This window comes from Guillardia theta (genome assembly GCF_000315625.1).
Source record: "Guillardia theta CCMP2712 unplaced genomic scaffold GUITHscaffold_1, whole genome shotgun sequence".
NCBI classification, from domain to species: Eukaryota; class Cryptophyceae; order Pyrenomonadales; family Geminigeraceae; genus Guillardia; species Guillardia theta.
In genome coordinates, this window is record NW_005434673.1 from 1,387,739 (window position 1) to 1,403,565 (window position 15,827).

At 55.0% G+C, this 15,827-nt stretch overlaps 8 protein-coding genes across 8 annotated transcripts in view; 4 read left to right on the top strand and 4 right to left on the bottom strand.

Annotated features, from left to right (window-relative positions):
• GUITHDRAFT_83795 (hypothetical protein) overlaps positions 1–1,045 on the top strand; it is a 7,252-nt gene extending 6,207 nt beyond the window's left edge. The window contains exons 2-5 of the mRNA XM_005842469.1: positions 1–256; positions 304–426; positions 526–729; positions 941–1,045. Of these exons, the coding sequence (XP_005842526.1) occupies positions 1–54 (54 nt within the window). The 3' untranslated portion in view covers positions 55–256; positions 304–426; positions 526–729; positions 941–1,045. The remainder of the gene's footprint in view (positions 257–303; positions 427–525; positions 730–940) is intronic.
• Positions 1,046–1,308: 263 nt separating this feature from the next.
• Positions 1,309–5,309, bottom strand: GUITHDRAFT_131717 (hypothetical protein; the record flags this gene model as incomplete). Its single annotated transcript, XM_005842470.1, has 12 exons — positions 1,309–1,396; positions 1,590–3,381; positions 3,547–3,698; positions 3,762–3,791; positions 3,853–3,963; positions 4,071–4,146; positions 4,264–4,466; positions 4,517–4,595; positions 4,645–4,745; positions 4,791–4,852; positions 4,948–5,016; positions 5,307–5,309. 12 exons carry the CDS (start codon positions 5,307–5,309, stop codon positions 1,309–1,311), a joined length of 2,766 nt encoding a protein of 921 aa, XP_005842527.1.
• Positions 5,310–6,025: 716 nt separating this feature from the next.
• Positions 6,026–8,292, top strand: GUITHDRAFT_99323 (hypothetical protein; the record flags this gene model as incomplete). Its single annotated transcript, XM_005842471.1, has 10 exons — positions 6,026–6,172; positions 6,229–6,573; positions 6,623–6,795; positions 6,930–7,032; positions 7,096–7,134; positions 7,194–7,252; positions 7,305–7,425; positions 7,481–7,706; positions 7,769–7,930; positions 8,018–8,292. The coding sequence occupies 10 exons, from the start codon at positions 6,026–6,028 to the stop codon at positions 8,290–8,292; spliced, it is 1,650 nt and encodes a 549-aa protein (XP_005842528.1).
• A 599-nt stretch (positions 8,293–8,891) lies between these two features.
• On the bottom strand, positions 8,892–9,299 carry GUITHDRAFT_99324 (hypothetical protein; the record flags this gene model as incomplete). The annotated part of the gene is made up of 1 exon (XM_005842472.1): positions 8,892–9,299. One exon carries the CDS (start codon positions 9,297–9,299, stop codon positions 8,892–8,894), a length of 408 nt encoding a protein of 135 aa, XP_005842529.1.
• Positions 9,300–10,402: 1,103 nt separating this feature from the next.
• GUITHDRAFT_131720 (hypothetical protein) lies at positions 10,403–10,810 on the top strand (the record flags this gene model as incomplete). The annotated part of the gene is made up of 1 exon (XM_005842473.1): positions 10,403–10,810. The coding sequence occupies one exon, from the start codon at positions 10,403–10,405 to the stop codon at positions 10,808–10,810; it is 408 nt and encodes a 135-aa protein (XP_005842530.1).
• Positions 10,811–11,409: 599 nt separating this feature from the next.
• On the bottom strand, positions 11,410–12,816 carry GUITHDRAFT_99326 (hypothetical protein; the record flags this gene model as incomplete). The annotated part of the gene is made up of 5 exons (XM_005842474.1): positions 11,410–11,669; positions 11,754–11,915; positions 11,978–12,146; positions 12,553–12,590; positions 12,639–12,816. 5 exons carry the CDS (start codon positions 12,814–12,816, stop codon positions 11,410–11,412), a joined length of 807 nt encoding a protein of 268 aa, XP_005842531.1.
• Positions 12,817–13,253: 437 nt separating this feature from the next.
• Positions 13,254–14,170, top strand: GUITHDRAFT_99327 (hypothetical protein; the record flags this gene model as incomplete). The annotated part of the gene is made up of 3 exons (XM_005842475.1): positions 13,254–13,591; positions 13,654–13,792; positions 14,060–14,170. 3 exons carry the CDS (start codon positions 13,254–13,256, stop codon positions 14,168–14,170), a joined length of 588 nt encoding a protein of 195 aa, XP_005842532.1.
• Positions 14,171–14,496: 326 nt separating this feature from the next.
• On the bottom strand, positions 14,497–15,827 carry GUITHDRAFT_99328 (hypothetical protein; the record flags this gene model as incomplete). The annotated part of the gene is made up of 2 exons (XM_005842476.1): positions 14,497–14,666; positions 14,744–15,827. 2 exons carry the CDS (start codon positions 15,825–15,827, stop codon positions 14,497–14,499), a joined length of 1,254 nt encoding a protein of 417 aa, XP_005842533.1.

Genomic DNA, 15,827 nt, shown 5'->3' on the forward strand with positions numbered 1-15,827 from the left:
GCATCGGATGGAAGAGATCGAGTCAGCGGAGGCAAAGGCTCTCAAGAAGATTAAGGAGATGCAGGAGATAAAACCCTCAGAGCTCGCAAGGCAGCCAGAAAAGGAGCGGAAGGAATCTAAGAAGGCGGAGGAGGAAGGAGGAAGGAAAGACTTGAGCTGTCCTACCAGCGGTGTGCAGCTCAAGAGAACCTTGAAGGGTCTCAAGAAGGACCTGCCCTCCGTGCTCGCCCTGCTCACCATCATTCCGGTGAACCAGGTCAGCTTCCTCCTCCTCTGCTGCAGCACCTGAGGCTTCTCCTTCAGTTTGCTCGCCTCATGAGCTCGGGGATTGAGGAGGAAGACCTCGTGCTCTTCGTTGACGCCATCGCTGAACACGGACTGAAGTCACCCACCACCTCCTTCAAGATCTTGCAAGGGATTTCCAAGGTATTTGTGGACTCGAAATCTCCTCCCTGCTCCCTGCTCCCTGCTCCCCGCTCCCTGCTCCCTGCTCCCCGCTCCCCGCTCCTCTTACTCTGCCTACAGGTCTCTCGGATCAAGATTGCTTGTGCCATGTTGGACAAGAAGGTTCTAAAATCCTCTTTCTCTATCCTTCCATCCGTCCGTCCCTCGTCCCCCTTCATACCTTCCTCTCCCTTCCTCTCTCCTTCCTTCGTCTGAATATCTCGACAGGCCTCAAGAACTCTTCAGTCCGTCTTTCTCCACCTTCATCCTTCCAAGGCTGCCGAGGTGCTTCCCTCTTCCTGTTCTTTCCCTCCTGCCTGTCCCCCATCCCTCCTCTCTTACCTTCTCCATCCGCTCCTGCCCCCTCCGTTTCTTCTTCTCTCTCCTCCCCTTTCCCGCTCTCCTCCCTTCCCCTTCGCTGCTTCTCTTCTCCCGCTTCTCTTCTATCCTTCTCCCCTTTTCGCTCCTTCACCGCTGCCACCTCAACCTCTTCCAGGTGGAGCAGATCGACTACGACGTGCAGGCCTGGGCGCTGGTGCGAGAATCGTTTGGAGTGTGAAGACGAGAAGCATTGTAGAATAAAGAAACACCACGAGTTACGAAGAACAAGTTTTGAATCAGGAGGAGGAGGAGGAGGAGGAGGAGGAGGAGGAGGAGGAGGAGGAGGAGGAGGAGGAGGAGGAGGAGGAGGAGGAGGAGTTGAGAGGGAGACAAGGATGAGCAGGAAAGAGAGAAATCTGAATGGTTAGAACCTAAAGAGGTGATGAGGAAGGGCGGAGGGAGGAAGGGGAGAGGAATAACAGCAGGAGGGGGTAAAGGGAAGGGTTGCAGATCGATGTGGGAGGAAGGGAGGAAAGGAAAAGATCAGAGGTTTTGCATCATCCAGACGGCGCGCAAGGGGTTGATCTCGTCGAAGTCGCAGCGGACGGCCATGGTGGTGATATGCCACAGCCTGTGATGATACGAGTCAGGAGGTACGAGGAGGAGAGAAAGGAGAGAAGGAGGTAACGAGCAGTAGCAGTACTAGTAGAAGTAGTAGTAGTAGTAGTAGGAGGAGGAGGAGGAGGAGGAGTAGGAGTAGGAGTAGGAGGAGGAGGAGGAGAAGGAGGAGGAGGAGGAGGAGGAGGAGGAGGATCAGGCAATACCTTGGAAAGCTCGGGGAGTAGATGCGTCCTAGGCAGGAGATTTCCACGCTCTTGTCTCCTTTCTTCACTTCGACCTGCCGCAAGCTGCTGCCCCTCGTCAGACCCGAGCTGCTCGTCAGCTCCAGCACGAAGGGAGGAGGAGTCTGTGAGGGGATCTCGGCGATGAAGGGAGAGCCCGTGAAGGACGAGGCGTCGAAGAAGGTGTTTCTATCGCTGATGATCGCGTCCACCTCCACTCCAGCACCCAGCAGGTTCTTCGCTTCCAGCAGCCCAGCAGGCTGCTTCATCACGTTGCCAACGAGCGATGTGCGAGTGTCGAAGGAAAAGTGCTCGACGTCGATGACGTAAGAGGAGACACTGGCCGCCGCCGCCTCGAGCCTCTCGGATAGGCTGAGCATGAACATGCACACACATTTGATCGCCATGGCGCTCTTCTCCGTCACCGTCCACTTCTTGAGGGAGGGATGGAGCTCCGAGTGCATCTGCTTGGAGGTGCCGTGGAAGCTCGAAGGCAGGCTCGTCCTGATAGATCGGAAGATCCTAACAAACGAGCTCGCCCTCCTTGCCCGCACGATCTTCTTCACCTCCTCCTGCTTCTGCTCCTTCTCGACCTTGGGCGGGGTGAAGACGAGGGAGACGTTGAGAGTGGACTTGACGGGGGGTCGGAGGTGGCGGCTGACGATGCTTGCGAACTCAGTCGCCATCTGCTCAGTGAGGAACTCAAGGGATACGGAGAGGGAGGCAGAGAGCTTGAGCTCGATCTTCTCGGGGGACGCAGCATCCCTCTCCAGCCCCGTCACCAGCCACAAGGAGATACTCTCCTTGCTCGGGTCATCTAGGAACGACAGGGAGTTGGAAGCCTCGTCGACAGCGAGCTTGTGGTCAACCTTGTGCCCCTGGGGAGATCGCGCGAGGTACCTGAAGATGGTCTGCTGACCCTTGCGTATGCCTCCTGCCTGCACAAAGTGCGAGAGGATGGAGAAGAAGAGATCTGCCTCGTCCTGGGAGGCAAACGACAGGTTATAGTCCTTCTGCCCTCCTCCTGCTATGACGTTGCGGTTCTTGTCCAACAAGTCCCTGGCTATGAACTCGATCTTGACCTGTGCCGACCCTCGAGCTCCTCTGATGATCCTCAGAAGCTGTTGGAAGGGAAACTCGCGCACTATCCTGTCCCTCTTCCTGTTTCTGAGCATCCTGCTGTGGATGTCGATTTCAATCTTCCTGGTCTGTCTTTGCAGATAACGAGACTTGCTCGTCGTGAAGGCAACGACGTTCTGGTCCAAGTCAAACCACAAGGTCTCGCCCCGCAGCCTCATCAGTTCCTCTCGATACTGCCGCAGAGAGATCGAGTACGTCGCTCCTTGTTCCTGATCGCGCCTCTGCTGCGCGGTCTCGTTCCTTTCGAAGGGATTGACGAGGTAAAGGTTGGCGTCAAGGAAGTAGTGGGATCTAGAGAAGACCAGTGAGCGGAGGATCGAAAGTGGAGTAGGAGGAGGACGAGGAGTAGGAGGAGGACGAGGAGTAGGAGGAGGACGAGGAGTAGGAGGAGGACGAGGAGTAGGAGGAGGACGAGGAGTAGGAGGAGGACGAGGAGTAGGAGGAGGACGAGGAGTAGGAGGAGGACAAGGAGTAGGAGGAGGACGAGGACCAGGACGATGAGTAGGAGAAGGACGAGGAGTAGTAGGAGGAGGAGGAGTAGTAGTAGAAGTAGGAGTAGGAGACGTTGTACCAGGAAGGAAGAGGTGTGCTGCTAGGGGAAAAGAGCAGATGGGGATGGGGGGCGGCAGGAAGCCTAGAGGAAGGAGGAGAGGATGGAAAGAAGAGCAACAAGGGGAAGGAGGGACAGGAGTGTGGAGGAGGGAGGAAAGGAGAGGGGGGGTGAAAGGAGACGGGCAGCAAGGGAGGCCTCACCCATATCCTGACTTGACGAGGGAGGAAAGGGGGACTGAGCAATAACCTACGAGGGTGTTGTTATCGTCGTCCAGGCTGTTTCGCTGCTTTCGCTGCTGTTGTACGGGCTTGTAGAACACCTGGAGGCTCAGTGACTGATACGATCGCCAAGATGCTGCCGTCACCTCTACCAAGATGTGACTGTTCTTGGGCAAAGCACTGGAGACTGACTCGTGAGACAAGGAAAGAGCACGAGGAGAGGGAAACAGCAGCAGCAGTCACCTTATGTTAACCTCCATCATCTCCTGCATCCTGCTCGGACCGATCAGAGACAATGGTGCGAGAGGAGCAAGCAGCGCTGCTGCTGCCTTACTTGACTTCCGACGGACTCGAGTTCCAGTGCACCTTTCCCGTTGCTGTTGCAACCTCTTTTGAGTTCTGCGACTTCCAGGTCACTAGAGGGCAGAGCAAGGCCATGAAGAGTCTGCACCATCAGGTGACTCTTGTCGTCTGCCATGATCATGTCAAGGAGTTGAAGTTCTCAAGCACATCTAACCGTCGATTAGGCTGATCTTTACATAAGGATTGCACCTCTTCTGACTCGAGAACAGGATCGGCAAACTCCGAGCCTCCTTGACTAACACTTTCAGACGACCATCGTATGATCCTGTTTGAGAGATGTAAGAGACAAGATTCGTCCTTCCATTCCCTTCCTTCCCCTCCTTCCATCTCAACTTGTCATAAGTCTGTGTGCCCTATCTTGTTTTCTCTACTCTTTACTGACCCATTTTTGCTGCTTGCTCCGAGATCCAATCAAGGTTTGGCTCCACCGCCTTCGACAACCTAGCAGGGCAAACAGTGATGATAGACGATGGCTGACAGCGACGAAGCTCAGGAATCATGAGCAATGTTAGTAGACAGGTCGAGAAGTAGGTCGTTCCCAGCACATAGTCAACTCCGTCCGTTGTCAAGTCGGACTTCGGATTGCTGTCATGATGCAAGGTCAACAAACTCCAATATCACCAACTTGTCCTCACCTATCCTGGAAACCGACGCAGTTGATGAGCAGCCGTATCTTCATCTTCTCCGAGGAAATCTTTTCGCACAAGTCGCGAACTATGGGTATTGAGTTAGTGCAATGGAGATGTTGCATGTGAATTTCTACTTTCTGTAATGTTTGCAACGTTAACTTCATCCGCAATCAATCTATTGCCGTGCTCCTTCGAGAGAGTATCAAACCATGCGTTAGCTTTGTTCCTCCTTATCCTGCGAACATTTCAAAACCTCGTTGTCAGTGATGCCTGTTATCACCCTTGAGGAGGAATGAGCACTCGGACATGCCATCCGTGTTGTAGCAGCTTCCTACACACGTCCTGTCCACACCAAGATACAGATAAGAACAAGTAAGTAAGATGTTGCATGCAACAATTGAGTTTGAGATCAAAGGCAACGCGCGGCATGCTCTCACTTCTGCAATCCCCGAGCTTCCGCCTGTAACCAGAGCCCACTGGGAACTTTGCAGGTGAAGCTCAAGCACCTTGGAGCAATGCATTGTCAGATCCCTTCGGCAGCAAACACTACTTTTCCTAAGAACATCTATTTTTCCTGAAAACATCTACTCCAAGGTCGATGCAGCCTAGCTGCAAAGTACGTTTTGAGTACTGACTCCACCATGGTAGTCACCTCGCCTGCGCTGCATCGCCATCAACCTCTGTGCCACTACTCCCTCATTCTTTCTTCGGCTCTCTATCGTTGGTTCAGCCATGGTCTCCTCCCCCCTCTTCCTTCTCTTCTCTCGTCGAGCCCACATACCCGCCACTGACTTACCATGGCGGTCGACTCTTGACGCCGAACGAAACGGTTCGTAACGGATTAATACCTCTGTCACTCAGAACTCAGCAGAGGCCGCCGGTCCCGGCGACCGGGCCCGGCCCGGTGACGGACCGTGACCGTGACTTTTAAAGTTTTACAACTAGTAATATGGCTCCGTTTTTAGAATCATTTTCGATGTTGCCCTCGTTGCCACTGCAGCTCATACCGTCACGCACCACCCTACCATCCCTTTCCGTTTTGTTCAGCCGTGTGTACACCCGTCAATCGACACCCCTACCATCAAAATTCCAAGTGAAACGAGGTATTTAAGGGGTACTTAGTAACCCCCTCCGAAGGATGTACCCACCCTTGTTAACCCATCACCCTACCTGATCCTCACTGAGTGATCTCTGACTGAACAAAGTGAAGTGCTACAGCGACCGTACGCTCTAACTGAGGAGGGTGGGTACTTAAAAAGTCTAGAACACAGGGGTACTTAAAAGGGGAAAAGGGGGTGGGGAGGATAGCGAAGATAACCCCCACCAACACAATTCCAACGGAAGATGAAGTGATAGCACCGGTGGTATAACTTTGTGAGGACTTGTGGGTCAATGGGACCGGTGCAAGAAGAATCCACTTGCTATATTAAAAGACTTCAGTCCCTCCTTCCTTCTACTCCTCCTCCCTGTCAATCGGCGACTTACACATCCTCCCGTTGCTCACCCGTCATGGCGATGACTGATCACTATCTACTCCTTGTGCTCTGCCTCGCAGCCGTGTGCTCCTCCCTCCAGCAGGGCCAGGGCCAGCAGCGACAAGGAGAAAACAAAAACGTGCCAGGGTTTTCAAATCAACAACCGCCGCCTTCATGCAATAACAAGGTACGTCACACTACCCTCTTTCCTTGCTAGACACCGCTTCTCATCTGCTTGTACAGGTTTGCATCAACGCTCATTGCTTCATGGAAGACAACAGGCCCATGTGTCGCTGTTGGAACAGCTCCTACGTTCCTGCTGGCCCCGACGGCTGCATCCCCGCCAAACAAGTCGGAGCTTCGAACCAACTTGTCCAAGACAAGAACGACCAGATGCAGGGGGCGATGGGCGCCATGGAGAGGGCCAAGGCCTGCACAGGGTCTACGGTGCCATGCCCGCCATTGCCTGAGATCCCAAGCGACATGCACGGGAAGTGCGTCAAGACGTTACGCGACTGCGCCAACGGAAACCAGACGGTTCTCAACAAGATGGCGGAGAAGAGCAACAGCTGCGGTGCGGGCAGCATGGTAAAGGCAGAGAGAGGGTCGGGGAGCCGGTTGTGACTCGGTAGCGCAGTGGTGCCCGCTGGAAGCCATGTGCAGCAAGGGGATCCCATGTGCCCCTCCCAACCCTCCGTGCAACGCAACCTCTGTGCGCTGTCCGGACTGGAGCTGTGCGGCTGATGCCGCGAGCTGCCCGAGCAGCGGCAACGGCTCTGTGACCTGCCCCGACGGCATGACGACGGCCAGGTACGCAAGGCCTGGTGGCGAGTAGAGCCGACAGCACGCGGCATACTTGAGACAAGCTGGGAGCGGGCGGGCGGACGAGGGAGGGAGGGAGGAGCGGGAGGGAGGGAGGGAGGGAGATGACTGGCTTGTTGCAGCTCCTTCAGAGCGTGCGCGGAGAAAGGGATCTTCTGGCAGGGATGCCCCCCGGGATCGAAGCCTTGCTCGGCCAACCCCAACATCTGCGTCAAGCATCAAGATGTGCGTCGCTCGCAGAGGAAGCGGCTGCGCGGGAGCTCGCTGACCTTGTGCTTGCTGCTTCAGGAGTGCGAGGCGCTCACCGGGTGTCCCGAGACGATGAAGGTACGGGCTCGCTGCGGGCTTCGCCCTGCGGCTGCAGTCGATGACGGGAGGTATGGCAGAGCTGCGGTCCTCAGCGCAACGCTCAGGGGGTCGCCCTGTACAACAGCTCGACCAACAGGTACAGGTCGCGACATGTCCTGCTCTGACCGCTGACGGGAGGAGCCGCGCAGGCCCATCATGACCTGCGCGTCGCAGTGTCAGTCCCGGCCGCCTCAGCCTGCTCCTACCACCGCTGCTCTACGACCCGGACAGGGGTCGGAGGCGATGGAGGTGAAGGCGGCGGACGGAGCGGTAACGCTGTCTTGCTGGGAGGGGGGAGAGGCGGCTGACTGGCTTGTTGGCTCAGCCTGCGTTCGCGATGAAGGCGCTACACTCCAACGCCTTCCGTCGCATGGACAACCTGTCAGAAGCTGTCAACTTCACCATCGCTCCTGTCTCCGCGTCGGCGCTGCAGGAGGGCCCTTTCGCGCTGCTCTACTCGTCCGGAAACATCGTCAGCAGCGTCATCACCATCGAGCCCTCAGCGGCGCTTGTCATCGACGGGGGCTTGACGATCGACATCCCCATTGACGGTGAGGCAGCATGACGGGAGGCGAGGGAGGGGCCGGGCATGTGACAGGAGGGCTGGTCGCAGGGAGCAAGGAGATGTGCAGCCAGATCTTGCAGAACGTGCAGATGGTGGTTGTGTCGGACCTGCTCAACTTCAACGCGACTCCGGAGGGCCTTGGGAACTGCTCGATGGGATCGGTAGGGAACTGCTCGTGCGCAGCGACGATCTATCACTTCAGCACCTACGGTGAGCAGAGGAAGGAGGAGATCAAGGAGGAGGAGAAGGAGGAGGACAAAGCAGGCAAGGGAGGAGACTGACAGTGCCCGATGGCAGCTGTTGCCAATGCCTACTACACGTCCCCGACGACGGACTCGGGCACGACCAACACCAACTCACCGGGGAGCGATACGACAACGACGACGACGACGACGACGACGACGACGACGACGAGCACTGAGGACAGCGGATCGCTGAAGAATGGCTCGCCTGCAACGACGAGCTTCAAGGTGAAGCGCAAGACTGGTGGCGAGGCAGAGCTGACGAATGTGCAGGGGATGATGTTGCTGAGTGTTATGATGAGCTTGGGGGCGATGCGTGTATATAAGTAAAGGAGATGTGCGGTCACGTGACATCATCTTCGCCCCTGCTTTGGTCTCTTGGCCTGATCTGTCCTGGCCCCTCATCGCCTCCCGCTCTCACAGCCCACGCGCAGTTACAGACTATGGTGCGGGATGAAGCCAGTGCAGTACGGATGTGGGAGATCCGACGGTCCCATTGGTTCGGACAGGACTTTACTACAAACTACTCATCGCCTGGAAAACGGCATGTACTGCTGGTCTCGATGGAGATCGGATGTGCTTGTACGATGTGAGGTAGGAACGTTATCGCAACTCCAGTAGTGTTGTTGCACAGTACAAGTACTACTGAGATGAGGCCCATCTCTGACTCTATCAAAGGGAGGGTAGATCCTCTCTCTTCTATTCCTCGGAGTACGGACAACGGATAGCAGTGTCTGTATGGTCTGCTGTACATGAAGGAATCTGGCTTCAAGCTTGCATCCTCCTCGTCCCAAGCGCGTCTTGGCTACTTCGTTGGGAAAGCTCCCTCATCAGCAGCATCTGCTCCTGTCGTCGCTGCCTCCACAAGGCTCAGGTAGTGCACGAGTCTGGCGCATGCTCGGTCAATGCGGGATGGGGGATGTCGGGTTTTATTTCACACACTTGACAACGTCCTGCTTGATCCTCGCACTAGGCCTCGCGCACGGCATTCTTGTGCCATCGACACTCCCGCCGGCCTCGGCCTGCAGCTTCTCGATGTAGGCGATGGAGTGGGACAAGGCCTCGACTTGCTTCTGCTTCACCAGGGAGAGCCTGGCGTATCTCTCGCTCAGCTTCGTGTCCTCGCTGACGAGGGTCGACACCTCGGGCTCCTCGGCTGGCTCATGGTCGCGGGTGTCCTCGGCCTCGTGCTTCACCTTGTGCTCAGGCACGTGGGAGCTGGGGAAGCTCTCGGGCCCGCTGCACATCGGGAGCGGCATGCAGAACGGAAGGGCCGGGGAAGCATTGGCGCTTGCGATCAAGGCAGTGCGGCTGACGCTGAAGGTCTGGATGCACATGGTGTGTGAGGTGTGAGGGGGCAGGGAGTAGGGGGGGCTTGCGGTAGCTGAGGTGAGGGGGAGGAGGTAGACGAAGGAGGTAGACGAAGGAGGAAGACGAAGGAGGAGGAAGAGGAAAGTTTGTTTGTGGAGACCGTGCGGAAGCGAGATTGTTCCCCTGTGTTACGGAGGGAGGGAGGGGTCAAGGAGTCGGTAGGCCGGAAAGCAGAATCCTCAGGGAGAGGGGAGAGGAGGATAAGATAGAGAGAGACATAGGAGAAGGAGAGGGTATACCCCCCATCGTTTTGCCTTCAGCCTGCCGATGGATATACAGCACCCTGTCCCGGGGGTGCAAATTTCCGTAGACCACCCTACTAGTACCCCTTCTCGTTTCCCTGGGAAGAGTACCCCTCCTTTGGGAGTCTCAGTCAGGTCCCTGCACGTCCCCCAGCGATTCCAGTCAGCTTGCGACCACGTAAACCTTTTTACTACCTGATACATGCACTCTGGGGCGGGCTCGCAGACCTTTCAGGGCCTTCTTCGGAATGTTCCGACCCGCACGGTGATGGTAGTAAAGTTCGGAAAGTCAGCTTTACTCAATGATGACAAGCATACCATCGTTTGGTGTTCGAAAACGAGTCTTTTCTGCAAACGTTGACAACACAGCTAGGTAAGATGACCCGAATCACTGTGAACTGACGGATATGACTGAGTCTGCGCAGGAGGGGGTGGGGTAGAAAAAGCAGAGATGTCGGTATGGTGGGTGGGGTTCGGCATATCCATGAAGCTGGAAGTGACCCAGTAGAAGAGGAACGATGGGGGGTATACTCTCTTCTTCTCCTATGTCTCTCTCTATCTGATTACCCTCTCCCTTCTCCCCTCCCTCTCCCTGAGGATTCCGCTTTCCGGCCTACCGACTCCTTGTACCCCTCCCCCCCCCCCCCACCTTCCGTATCCTTTACACGAGCAGTCTCATCTTCACTCCCCAAATAGATCCTTAAATCATTCGTATCTCGATCTCCTCTGCTCCTCCTCCTTCGTCTTCCTCCTTCGTCTACCTCCTCCCCCTCACCTCAGCTACCGCAAGCCCCCCCTACTCCCTGCCCCCTCACACCTCACACACCATGTGCATCCAGACCTTCAGCGTCAGCCGCACTGCCTTGATCGCAAGCGCCAATGCTTCCCCGGCCCTTCCGTTCTGCATGCCGCTCCCGATGTGCAGCGGGCCCGAGAGCTTCCCCAGCTCCCACGTGCCTGAGCACAAGGTGAAGCACGAGGCCGAGGACACCCGCGACCATGAGCCAGCCGAGGAGCCCGAGGTGTCGACCCTCGTCAGCGAGGACACGAAGCTGAGCGAGAGATACGCCAGGCTCTCCCTGGTGAAGCAGAAGCAAGTCGAGGCCTTGTCCCACTCCATCGCCTACATCGAGAAGCTGCAGGCCGAGGCCGGCGGGAGTGTCGATGGCACAAGAATGCCGTGTGCGAGGCCTAGTGCGAGGATCAAGCAGGATGTTGTCAAGTGTGTGAAATAAAACCCGACATCCCCCATCCCGCATTGACCGAGCATGCGCCAGACTCGTGCACTACCTGAGCCTTGTGGAGGCAGCGACGACAGGAGCAGATGCTGCTGATGAGGGAGCTTTCCCAACGAAGTAGCCAAGACGCGCTTGGGACGAGGAAGATGCAAGCTTGAAGCCAGATTCCTTCATGTACAGCAGACCATACAGACACTGCTATCCGTTGTCCGTACTCCGAGGAATAGAAGAGAGAGGATCTACCCTCCCTTTGATAGAGTCAGAGATGGGCCTCATCTCCGTAGTACTTGTACTGTGCATCAACACTACTGGAGTTGCGATAACGTTCCTGCCTCACATCGTACAAGCACATCCGATCTCCATCGAGACCAGCAGTACATGCCGTTTTCCAGGCGATGAGTAGTTTGTAGTAAAGTCCTGACCGAACCAATGGGACCGTCGGATCTCCCACATCCGTACTGCACTGGCTTCATCCCGCACCATAGTCTGTAACTGCACGTGGGCTGTGAGAGCGGGAGGCGATGAGGGGCCAGGACAGATCAGGCCAAGAGACCAAAGCAGGGGCGAAGATGATGTCACGTGACCGCACATCTCCTTTACTTATATACACGCATCGCCCCCAAGCTCATCATAACACTCAGCAACATCATCCCCTGCACATTCGTCAGCTCTGCCTCGCCACCAGTCTTGCGCTTCACCTTGAAGCTCGTCGTTGCAGGCGAGCCATTCTTCAGCGATCCGCTGTCCTCAGTGCTCGTCGTCGTCGTCGTCGTCGTCGTCGTATCGCTCCCCGGTGAGTTGGTGTTGGTCGTGCCCGAGTCCGTCGTCGGGGACGTGTAGTAGGCATTGGCAACAGCTGCCATCGGGCACTGTCAGTCTCCTCCCTTGCCTGCTTTGTCCTCCTCCTTCTCCTCCTTGATCTCCTCCTCCCCCTGCTCACCGTAGGTGCTGAAGTGATAGATCGTCGCTGCGCACGAGCAGTTCCCTACAGATCCCATCGAGCAGTTCCCAAGGCCCTCCGGAGTCGCGTTGAAGTTGAGCAGGTCCGACACAACCACCATCTGCACGTTCTGCAAGATCTGGCTGCACATCTCCTTGCTCCCTGCGACCAGCCCTCCTGTCACATGCCCGGCCCCTCCCTCGCCTCCCGTCACGCTGCCTCACCGTCAATGGGGATGTCGATCGTCAAGCCCCCGTCGATGACAAGCGCCGCTGAGGGCTCGATGGTGATGACGCTGCTGACGATGTTTCCGGACGAGTAGAGCAGCGCGAAAGGGCCCTCCTGCAGCGCCGACCCACCCAATGTCTGATCTTGCGATGCAGGCTCATACCTCTACATATTGCAAGACTAGGAGCAAGAAGAGGCTGGGTGGAGGCAACTTTCAGCAGAAGCTCGTGTTTTTTGTGTGAGTTTCTTTATTGAATAAGGATTTACATGCGAGTTTCATGTGAGTTGAATTTTTTATTCAAGTCATTGAAATGCCATGATGGATAATGGATTTGATAATGTATTGAAGTCATTGAAATGGATAATCTATTGAAGCCTGGCATTGAAATTGATAATGGATTGGATAGTCTATTCGAAGTTCTTGCAGCAGCGGTGGGATTTTGAAAGATCGAGCTTGTTCCCTCCATCCCATCTAAGGGAGGACAGAATCAAGAAACTTCAAACCAAACAGGAATACTGGCCAGAGCAAAAGAAGAAGCTTGACAAGGAGAGGAATGATACAGTGGAATACCTCCGAGCACAAAAGGAGAAGCTCGACAAAGGAGAGGGCTGAGGTCCGGGAGACAGAGGCAGACATCGCATTTTGGACGGAGAAACCCTTGAATCGTGATCTGGTTGGGCACAGAGAGGCGAACAAGCTCTTCTGTGTCGATGGATCGTTTCTTGATTCAATCAGCTCGGCACAAGCTGACGACAGGGTGTGCAAGGCCGGGTGTTTGGGTTGGATTCTAGGGCCTCCGGGGACGGGGAAGACGGCGACGACGATGTCCTTCATACAATCGCGAGGCATTGAGGAGGGATGGAGGGTGATATGCGCCTGCCGACAGTTCGGTGGCTTGGATAAAGAAATTTCTCAGAGAATGGGCACCAAGCAAGAAGAAGTCTTTGGTGTCTATAGATGGTTACATATTGGGGGTGCAAGCACATGATTTTACGGGAGAATCGGCGGCTTGTGATTACGACATCGATGAGCTCTCGAGCAAAGAAGAATTCCGAGCAAGATGCGAGAGAAGGTCGAAGAAATGATGGTGTATTCGTGGACAATGGAGGAGTATCTGGAAGCCTGTAGGTACGACGCGTTCTGTAAGAGTGTGGCTGATGTGATGGAATGGAGCTTGGATGAAGGCGAGAGAGACATGGATGAGACAGAACAAGAGAGAAGGTCGAGAGAAATCGAGCCAAAGGATCAGATTGTAGGAGGCTCATGCCGATATGTTTGAACGTGGGACAGATGAAGCGATCCACGAACTCCGTGACGGGATACAGGCTGTTCCTGATTTTGCGTCCCTGTTTGACATGGGGATGGGAGAGCGTGCAAACAATGCTGTGAATCGCCTGCATGGGAAGTATCGTGTCGGAGACGAGGTGCACTGGACGCTCGTCAGCAGGTTTGTTTCCACGGAGCTAGCACAGAAGCTTGGAGAATCGTTTGTGAGGCAGATTGAAGAGCTCTCTGACGCAACCGGGAATCCGACACTCAAGGGTGTGTTGTTTGAGATGCTGTTCTTTGCTCGGATAGGACGAGGGGCAGGGATGCAACTTACCATGAGGTAAGAGAGACACACGACGATCCAGAGAAAGTCGTCGATTGGAAAAGCTGTAACGTGAAAAGTCTGGATGCAAGAGAAATCAACAAGCTGCGGGGCAAGATGAAAGTAACAAGAGTGTGCCTGAAGCCGTTGAAATGGAATCAGGGGGGTTACGATGCTGTGATTGTTGACTGGAGTGAAAACTTTGTGCGCTTCGTGCAGGTAACGACTGGGCAGTCGCATGACCTTAAACTGCAATACATGGCAGAGTGCCTGCAACTTTTGGGCATTAGAAAGGATGAAAGCTGGAAGGTGGAGATAGTGCGGTAGAGTAAGATCTCCCAGATGATGGTCCTCCGGTTCCTGCAGTGCTGATGTATCCGAGCTTGAATGCCAGCACTAAAGATGAGGGTTTTCAGTTGTTTGATGCTACGCACCGCATAAGCCCGGGCCCCCGGACGCTGCGATGCATGAGAGCGCTTGTCGCAGAATGGCAACTGGGAGCCCGTGAAGAAATTTGTCGATTGCAGTCAGCATACTGATGGGGTGCTGTTCGAGTGTACCATGGATGACGAGCCGGGCGGCCAGAGGTTGAGGTGAGGGACGCGTCCGGGGATGACTCACGAGGAGCCCACCATCCTCCTTCCATCAGGCCATATACATAAGGAACACGATCACAACGATCACGTCCTGGTAAAGTCGCGGGGTACGAACCTGAGAAAGGAGGAGAGATGAGGGTGATGTGCGTGAGGGTGAGGGTATCAAAGTGAGAGTTGGTATTGGGATCTTTCAGTGTTCGAGCAGAGCAGCAGTTATTGCTCCAGCTGGAGGAGAACAGATGCTCTATAATATGATCAAGTCGCACCGCAACAGGCCGGGCGAGGAGTCCGCGGACTCCCACCTCCTTCGCTCTCGATCTCGCGGATCTACCTTCGCGGTCCTGAGTCCATCCCGACAACATTAGCATCAATCTCCTCCTGGCTGTATGCCCACCCGTACTTTCTAAGTATGTCTTTGTTTTCCACATGTCTCACTGCGAAGTTGTAGAGGTTCTCCTTCTTAACGATAAACACAATCCTCACCTCCCAGTTCCCCCCTGGCTCAACGCCCAAAGAATCCAGGCACTCAGACATGTATCGCAGTTTGAGGTCATGTGTCTCCGCAATGGATCACCTGCACGAAACACACCGACGTCTTGTTCCAGTCGACGATCACTGCATCGTAAACCTCCTTGATTCCATTTCAATGGCTTCAGGCACATCCGCGTCATCCCATTCTCCGAGCCCTCGTCGATTTCGCTTGTGTCCAGATATTTCACATCGTACAAACCCCAGCGGTCCCATTTCTCTGGCACGCCTGGTGGCTCTGACTCCCTCCCTGACCTGAGCAATACCTGCAGCCCTGGCTCTCGTCCTATCCGAGCAAAGAACAGCATCTCAAACAACACACCCTTAAGTGTCGGATTCGCAGCAATGCCAGAGAGCTCCTCAATCTCCCTCACAAAAGATTCTCCAAGCCTCTGTGCTAGCTCCGTGGCAACAAACCTGCTCACAGGCGTCCAGTACACTTGGCTTCCCATGCGATACTTCCCCTGTAGCCGATTGACAAACTGGTCTGAAGTATCGCCCATGCTCATGTCAATGAGCTTCTTGTAATCAGCGACACTGTCCATCGCTTGACGAAGATCGTTGATTGCTTTCTCTGTCGTATGTTCGAACATATATCGGCATGAGCCTCCAACAATCTGAAACTTCGACTCCACCTCTCTAGACCTTTTCTCTGCTTCTTTCACATCCGATTCCAAGCTCCATCCCATCACTCCAGCCACACTCACGTAGAACAACTCGTGCCTAATGGCCTCTAGGTACTCCTCCAGTGTCCACGAGTACACCATCAGCTCCTCTACTTTCTCATTTCTATCTTGCTCAGGTTTTTTCTTTGCTCGAGAATTCATCGATGTCGTGATTACAACCCGCCGATTGGCCCGGTCCTGGTGGAGCCACAATACACATTCAGTAAGCACAGACTCATGTAACCCCTGTTGATAACCGTCCAAGGACACGAGATACTTCTTGTCGCTCTGTGTCCATTCCCGAAGAATCCTCCTCAGCCCCTTGTCAATCTCATTGTGTGTCATCTCAACAACTCTCAACACTCCTTGATCGACTTGTAGGACTTTGACTGGACCCCACTTCCACACCCGTACGCACATCACTCCCCATTTCTTGTCCTTGCTCAGCGATAGGAGGAAGGACAT